The following is a 9,247-nucleotide window of genomic DNA, read 5'->3' on the forward strand; positions in this document are numbered from 1 at the left end:
GGCAGACAAGTCGATTCAATTATATGGGTGGTTATAATAACTGTTCCATTTTTTTTATGTAACTGCATTTTGAGACCCCTATAGAGGGTGGTCACAACATTAATAAAGGAGCTTTTCACCCACTCTTGACTCTCGGCTTTCTTTTCCCTCCTCTCAACTCTAATTCTAAGGACATGTATTTCAAAAGACAAATTTAAGATTCAACATACATGATATTTCCTATATTTAAAATATTTCTACTTTGTGTATCCTAATCATCTATCATATACAAGAGATTACAGTGAATTTGATGCGCATCTCCCAAGTTCTAACCCTTATTCGACCAATTTTACTTTCCTCCCAACTTGTTCATAGTGGAATAACCTCTTCACGTGAACAAACACATTTTTTTTTTATTCACATAAATCATAATGTATTTGATTGTTTGTTTGTTGTGTAACTTTCTTTTCTATAATGCATAAGGAGTTCAGCCAAAACACCAAGCTGCATGCAGAGAAGGTTTAATAACACATGCTTCTTCAACTCCCTTCATTACATACTACTCGGGCAAAAAAAAAAAAAAAGACAAAAAATGCATATCTACAAATTTCATTTTTCAATATCAGACAAAAAATGCATATCTACAAATGCATATCTACAAATTTCATTTTTCAATATCTAACGAACAGAAATTATAAACTTGCAATCAATATAAATTTCTAATAATATGTTGAATCTAATAAATTTACATCATTTACAAACATTTGGAATCAATAATCTAATAAATTTGATCATTTATAGAAATAAGGCAACTTCCAACGAATCAAATGGACCCCCCCACTGCCAAACTATCATTCCTTTAAAAATAACGGGCTTCCTGATATTTTCAAATCCAATACCACCCGTTGGAAATATTATATGCTACTATCAACGAACTGTTAACTGTACCAACACAAAAAGAACATCAAACTAATCTCTTATGAATATTAAGACACTAATCCTTCACTTCAGCCATATTTAACTAGCCATTTTCCAGCACAATTACTTACCTGATGCTACAAAAAAAAAGCAGAACTTACATTTTAGCCCATATTAACATGAAAAACTTTAGCTTTGCATCTCAAGGCCACCTCCAGTAAACTCCTCCGATCAACTTGGCATGAAAAATGCATTTCTTGGGCGAAGTTCCCGGCACATATCTATCGCTTTGGATCTGTGGCTGAAGTATTCATTCAGCTGCAAACTCAGCAGCTTAACTATATAATCTCAAGCATTTTGGGTTGAGCAATTTTAAGAACCTGCATCACTTGAGCCAAAAATAATGACAATGGTGCGCTTCGGGTTCGCGTCTTGCCACCGAAGTTGAGATAATGGGAACGGCAATGGTGGCCACTCATGAACAAAAGAAGCGATCAAGCAGAAAATGGTGTGGTGGTTGTATGGAATCGTCACCACCCCTCCCTCAAATGCCCCCAGCGCCTGTGAGAACAAGAGCAGAAATATCAAGGCAAAAGTTCAGCTTAGTATCTCACAAAACCCAAAGTTTTCATATAGAGTGCAGAAAGAAAAATCAGAGGAGAAACCAAATGTGGATAGGTTTATTTGCTGAATATCAGAAGATTTAACACAGTCGTCAATCTTATAAAAGCAAAAATATATTAATTTGGTGTTAATCGTTGAGTAATAAGAGAGAGAGCATAAGTTTACATTCAACTTTCTAATAGAAAGCAAAAAAGAGCTCAAGCAAAGTAATATCATCAGTACAACAACAACAAAGCCCTTTTTCTCTATTACATGCTATTTAGTATCATATTTTCATTTATTTCTAATAAATTAAGATCATTTTTTATAAAATAAGCCCAAGTTTTCCTAGGTCTACCCCTGTCTTTCTTAACTTAAGTCGAATCTAAAACATCTACTCTCCTAATCGAACACATTAGGAGGTTGACGTTTAATGTGATCAAACCATCTAAGACGACTCTTTCTATTTTTTTCCGTCACTGGAGCTACACCAACCCTATCACGGATATCCAACCCTATCACGGATATATTTATTTCGCATTTTGTCTCTAAGTGTAAAACCACTCATCCACCTAATCATTCTAGTCTCGGCAACACTTAGCTTAGTATTATGTTTCTCTTTTAAAGGCCAACATTCAGCGCCATAGAGCATTTCAGGTCTCACCACCATCTTATAAAATTTTCCTTTCAGATCTTATAATCTTATAAAATTTTCCTTTCAGTCTAAGCGGTACTTTTCTATCACACAAAAGGTTCGAAGCATTCCTCCACATCCAACAACCAACTTGAATTCTACCATTAACATCCCCATCATATCACCACCGCTTTGAACAACAGACCCAAGATATCTAAATCGTTCGCACATTTTAATAATTTGATAACCCAAAATTACACTCCTGTCACTAGAGCTAATATTACTAAAATCACATTCCATGTATTCAATTTTAGTTCTACTCAAATGAAGGCCTTTAGACTCCAATGTAGACCTCTATACTTCAAGTTTTTCCTGGGCTTCCTGGGCTTTTTCTCTCATCTTATTCTCATCTTATCTTGAGAAAGATATCATCAGCAAAAAGCATACAAAAGCATACACCAGGGTACATCCTCCTGTAAATGTCCAGTAAGATCATCCATAACTAAAGCAAAAAGATAGGAGCTTAAAATCGATCCCTGATGTAATCCAACAGAAATAGGAAAATATTTGGTCAATCCTCCTTCAGTTCGAACACAAGTAACAGCTTTAGTATGCATATCTTTAATAACTTGAATATAAGTCATATCAACACATTTCTTCTCAAGAACTCTCCAAAAGATATCTCTTCGAACCTTATCGTAAGTTTTTTTCTAAATTAATAAAAATCAAATGTAGACCCTCCTTATTATCTCTAAACTTCTCTATCAAACCTCCAATAAATGTATAGCTTCCAAGTAGAGACCAATCCGACTTAAATTCAAATTGATTATGAGAAATCTTTGTAATATGTTTTCACTTATCTTCAATTACTCTCCCATAATTTTAAGGTATGGCACATCAACTTAATTCCTCTATAATTTGTACACTCTTGTGCATCACCTTTATTCTTAAAAATGAGGACCAAAATACTCTTCCTTCACTCCTCAGACATCTTTTTAGTTTTTTAAATAATATTAAAGAGCTTAGTAAGCCAAGAAACACTCAAATCTCCTAAATATTTCCACACTTCAATTGGGATATCATCAGGTCCTACAGATTTTCCACCATTGATTTTCTTTAAAGTCTCATCATCTTCTTTTTTACTAATGCGACGAAAAAATTAAACTTTTTATTATTATTAACGATATTAAGATTACTGAGGTCGATCGTATTTTCAGAAACTCCATTAAAAAATATATCAAAATAACTCACCCATCTATGTTGAATATCATAAGTGATTGAGCAAAATACATGATCTATAGTAGAACAAGCATAAGGCTTTATTTGCAGTGAGATAGCTACGAACTGATGTTTATTATTAAACAAAGAAAGCTGAAAGCTAATTTATTATTCGAAATAAAAAATAAAAAAATCCACAAAACATTATGTGAGCCTTCGCACTTTCAGAAGGGATTCCTATTAAGTATCAATAAGATTATATATATATAAAATAATTACCCTTGAGTCGACTAAAAAATTAATAGGTAATCTGATCCGCGCCACGGCTCATGGATCTACTCAAAGGATCACATGGTTCACTCATCAACAAGCGTGACCCATGCATTTACTCTCTCCTATTGGGGCCCGTAGAAGTGACTTGCCGAACTGACTTGCCAAATCGACTTACCTATCAAGCCTCTTTGCCAATTGTTGATGTATAAACTGTCACATTTCCAGCAGGCAACCAGTCTACTAAGTTCATCCGGTTGATGGTCCTTGGGATTGACAAACAGCTAAAGTAAGAATCAACTTCGAAAGACTGACATACATCCAGGACCATTGACGAGGCCCTTGACGTCCATACTACATGTTGGCACGTTGTGGACATGCTTCACACTGCATAGCCTGCAATTTAGCATTATTTTCTCTCTCTTTCTTGGTGTAAGCCACTAGCATAGGCTAAAGACCATCTCTGTGACAATAAATAGTTGCATCCTCCCATCTGGAAAAGGGATCAGACTCTCTCTATCTCTCCCTGGTTGTTTATTTCATCCTCAACCTCCACTCTAGAGAAAAACTAAGAATCCAGGCTTGGAAGACTGGATCATTCTCCCCTTCCATACCTTCCATATAGGGTTCCTCCCAGGTTGCATGATCCCATAAAAGATATGAGACCCTACGGCTAAAAAGATTTAACATCTATATAGATGTATGTATATAGCTGTATGTATATATATATATTATATAAACAGTCCCCTGTAATCTACAAAAACAATTGGCATTCTAAACAGATTAACAAAGGGTAAAACCCTTTTCACTGCAGCTTGAAGAGCCCATCCAATAACGGGCATTTTACAAAGGCAATACTGAAATGGCAAAAGATGATTAAAAACAACGTTATTTTATAGTTCAGCTACAAAAGTAGATGTTGCCAGGAAAGACTACAACTTAACCGTAGCGTTTCCAGAAAGAGATAAAAGCCACATACTAATTAAAATCACAAAAAAATGAAAAAAATAAAAATAAAAAAAGATGGGCTCTATTCAAAACGTTAGTTCTAGGATATCTGTTTTCTATAACTATAAATATATTTTAGGTACCAAAGTTTTTTTTTTTTTTTTAAGTTGGAAATCTAATTTATACAAAACTGTATTGAAAAGCTGCATTTCAATCGAAGAAAGCAGAATTCCACCAGAGGTTAACATGATGCATTTAGCAAAGCCAAACAACCACAGCAAAAGTTTAAGAATATTTTAACACAAATGCTCAGTTCAAAATTTACAAAAAAATAAAGAATATATAAAGAATAACATTGTAGACATACGCATTAAAATATACCAAACAAAAATATAAGGGCCAAAATCTGCAACCAAATAGTTAAAAATATCCTCTTCACATCACAAATTGTATTTGCATATTTTATAATTTACATATATAGATATATTTGCATACAGTATGGAAGTAGGGGACCGGAATTATAAAAAAAAATTGCAGACTAAGGCGAAGGTGAAATGATGCAAAGAATTTATTGATGAAAGTCTGACAGGTGCAATCAAGGTGCCAGCCAAAAAACACCAGGTGCACAACGTACCAGTGCATAGGTCCTGTCAAAAACTTGTCAGCTTTCACTAAAGAGAGGCTATATATTTATATAAATGGCACTTTTTATTCTAAAAAATGAAAGAATTCACTTAAAAATATATTTCTTTTTAATTACCATCCTCATTGAGATCAGCAGAGAATCCAAGCTTCTTTGTATCGATGGAGGGGCACAAACTGAATGGTGGGCAAGGTGGCCTGGGCTGCATGGACGAGCTGCTGTTGCTCCTGCTTGAAAGTTCATTTTGTCCAGGCCCACTGAATTTTTGACTCATGTACAACAGTTCCAAGCTTGAAGATGATCCTTCAATTATCCTTCTTCCCTTGTACCTTCCAATAAGATATTGTTAGTGAAAATATGTCCAATATGAAGGCAGTGATCCTATTTCCTGCACGTTCAATAATTCAATTTCATAAAAGCAATCTATACCTATCTTTTCTTTTCTCCAGATACCGTTTAAGCGATGCTTTTCTACTCGTTGGACACTCTGTGACAAGCAGGTTAAACATTAGCTCGTTGAAAAAATCAACTAAAATTACAATAGTTTTATAGGCTTTCGTTGACTTCATTATGAGTCCTCTTATAGCAACGAACCTCGTATCTTTGCTTCTATATTATTATATTAAAAATGGCATCATCATTGAAGAAGAGAAGCAAAATATGTAAATTCCGCTAACTTCGGATAATGCTATGACAGAAAATTAATATTATTATTAAGGACCAACTGTTAAAAAAGACATGGGCCACTATGAATGACAATACATGTCCCCGGGTCCATGGTGGTCCATTTGCAATAACTCCCATGTCATTAACACCATAACAGGAATTTCTGATCCACCCTCTTCTCTTCCCCTTTACATATCCCATAGCTGTTTAGGGTTGTCCGGCGAGTAATGAACTGATTGAAACAAATGGTGCCATTAATATCTAAAAGTAAAGCATCGCTTCGACACCAAATAAATATCTACGCTGAGCTTGAACTAGACAAGTGGCACCCAATGCAACCATTAATAACATATTATCACAAAAAATAAATTACATTGCCGCAAACAAATCTTGCTACTTCCATAATTTGCATAACATGAGTCAATAGATAATAGCATACCAAAACTTGTTTGAAAGCAAGAAGTAAATGGCAAATTAGCTAAATTTTAACCCAAGGATTTCTCTTAATCAAGCATTATGGTATAATAATGACCCCTTTTTAATAAAATGAAGGTGATAAATCACAAATTTAAGACTTCAAAAATACAATCTTTCATTTAACAAGTGTGATTAATTCCTGCTCTGGTTCTAAACATTAGATGATGAGAAGGTTTATGGATAATTAGTACTTGAGACAGACAAGACAATTCCTTTGAGAGAGTAGAGATTCGAAATCCAGAGGGCTGAAATGGAAGTGGAGTCCCAGTGGGGACCAATATAATCACCGGACAAAACGATGCTGGTCCCACGTATCGGGACCTATATGTGCGGCAATCACATCCTGCGGCCCATTAACGTCAAGGACGAAAATAATTCCCAACTCCGAACAAAGCATCGATGGTCGCCGTCAACCTGCCCTTCACCACAAGATTAGGAGGGCCTCATCAAGTGAAGGACATAATGCATTTTCTTAATGGGAAGATTTACATGCATGACATTTAATTCTTATGTATTTACATATCTATAATCTAAAACTTCAATTTTTACATTCATACCACTTTAAAAGAGGCGCATTTCAACTTTTTTTCTAGTTAAAAGGATGGCAATCTTTACATGTAAATGTATAGGAATTGAGTGATATGTATGTAAATGTCCATTTTTTTATTAACAGAAAAATATATAACACTTGTTTAAATCTAACTTCATTCTTAATCTACGAAAATGAGAAGTCCACTGCTTAATTTTTCATAGTTCATAAATGAGTGTAATATACAAAAAAAAAATCAAGATTTTGTAAGAAACAAGTCATAATGAATCGTCAATAAATAAAATAAATGCAATTTAATTTTTAACTAATTAAACTAATTTCTCCTATTTAGTAGTGAATGGATAACAAAGCAAACAGTCAACTGTCAAAGAAAATTTCCAGCAGTTGCTGCAAGAAAAATTTTAAAAATTCCAATTTGCATTCGCTTACCCGGCAAAGGTTCCCGCGATGCTATTCCCTCGTCCGAGCTGCCTTTCAAGTTTCGCTGCAACTTTCCTGAAAGCTCACAGCCGTTCGATCGAGATCAAATGGACGGATAGCACATGACTACAGGAAATACAGACAAATAATCAAACGGCGGTCGGGATACCTGCCGGAGCGCCGGCAGATGGTCCGGCCCAAATCGGTCCGGTATAAGCCGGAGGAAACCGATTTAGGTAAGACAGACCGGACGATATTGGAGCTATAATCGTTGAGTCGTACGTATGAGGGTTGGCCGCAAGCTGCATTATCTCACGAGCCTGCAAGTTAAACCGGATCGGGTCAGGTGCATGAAAAGGACCGGTCTAGCTCCTCCGGTTCAACCGGCGGAGAGAATTTACCTTCGCCGACTGCACGCCGTCGTAGACGTTCACCTTACCGCCGTAGAATATCGTAAGCTGCCCTAAAGGTTCGCCGGAAAACGCCCTGTAAAAAGGGGGAGCGAATCACAGATGCACATTAGAGAGAAGATGAGGGAGTGCAGTTTAGAATAATGGGAATGTTAATGGGGAAAAGGAATACTTAGGAGGTGGGAAGTGAATCTGCTGCGGGAGCTGCGATTTTCCGGCGGAGGGAGAAAGGCATGGTACATCGCCGGCGGTGAGAAGAGGGGGGAGAGGGTCTTTTCTCCGGTACGGCGAGGGATCCTTCTCTCGTGGCGGCACACTCCTCGAATCGCCGCTTCTGCTCGCGTCCTCAGTTGGTGAAGGGAGTGAAGTCTACCAAAAAGATTGTAGAGAAGAAACAGAGTAACTTAGTTGCCCATCTGGAAAACAAATTGATCTATGAGCTAGGGCTCACGTGAGTCGGGGTGAGGAGTGACGGAGAAGGAGGGCTGATTTGCGGTTTCCGCCGGATCCTCACGGCGGCGGAGGAATCGTCTAGATCCGATCGGTTCTCGAGAAGGGCCTTGAGAGATATCACTTGCTGGATCGCCTGCGATTTGTTCCAAGAGGGGCGGCGCATACCTGTACCATGATAGATTGATCAGACCAGCACCAGAAGACTCGCTCCCGCGATTTCCGAAGTGAAGTGATAAAAACAAAACGGAAACAGCGCATGAAGTAGCGGAAACAGAAGAAACTGAAAATAACCTCTATCTTTGAGGAATCGACGGCATTCCCTCTTGTTATCTGCGCGATGTCGTCCTCAGTGAGCAGGTTCAGGGGTTTCTCAAGTAGCGACTTCCCCGTCGACACCGTATCGGAGTTCATCTCACCGGCGGCGGGCGCCGGATCCCCCCGGGCGCCGGACTCAATATACAGAGATCGATCGATCGATGGATGATTCCCTCTCTCTCTGTCGCTCTCTGTTCGATCAGAGAGAGAGGAGAGGGGTATTGCTTCCTAATTTTATATTTGTTTTTGCAAAAAAAAAAAAAAATATTTTATGTTGTGCAAAAGGGCAATCGTAAAAATTGAATGGATGGGGTTGGGCCGTGGGGGTGGGGTGTTTAGTTCGTCGGCGGTGATGCACCCTGAGTTGCCACGTCGGTTCACAACCCAGCTTCAAAATGCTTATAGTGTTATGACTATTTTGCCCTCCATTTTTTTTATTTATTTTATGTTAAAAAATTAATTATTAAAAAAGATAAGAAATTTGATGGTTTCAGTGATGGGAATTGACGGTGATGAGGAGGGTTGAATGTGTCGGGCGGCCATGGCCGGGCTGTGTGGCCCACAAAGGATTATTTAACTTTATTGAGTCCGGCGAGGGACCGCTGATCACCTTTTGGGTTGCGGGGAGCACGACCCTATTGGACCATGTGCCGGAGGCACGTGGATGACATGTTTTCTTTTCTTTATTTAATGTGATAATTATATATATATATATATATATATATTATGAATTTTTTAATTAA

General features: G+C 37.4%; 1 protein-coding gene across 1 annotated transcript; it reads right to left on the reverse strand.

Moving 5' to 3' along the window:
- Window positions 1–1,171: 1,171 nt before the first annotated feature.
- Window positions 1,172–8,625, reverse strand: LOC110028551 (protein TIFY 4B-like). The gene is given in 10 exon segments (XM_020730449.1): window positions 1,172–1,458; window positions 5,331–5,542; window positions 5,643–5,700; window positions 7,336–7,401; window positions 7,496–7,646; window positions 7,728–7,812; window positions 7,909–8,105; window positions 8,188–8,354; window positions 8,481–8,510; window positions 8,513–8,625. Coding segments are annotated over 10 exon segments (1,071 nt in total). The 5' UTR covers window positions 8,601–8,625; the 3' UTR covers window positions 1,172–1,441.
- Between the last annotated feature and the right edge of the window lie 622 nt (window positions 8,626–9,247).

The sequence above is a fragment of the Phalaenopsis equestris genome, unplaced genomic scaffold (assembly GCF_001263595.1).
Source record: "Phalaenopsis equestris unplaced genomic scaffold, ASM126359v1 Scaffold000513, whole genome shotgun sequence".
NCBI lineage: Eukaryota > Viridiplantae > Streptophyta > Magnoliopsida > Asparagales > Orchidaceae > Phalaenopsis > Phalaenopsis equestris.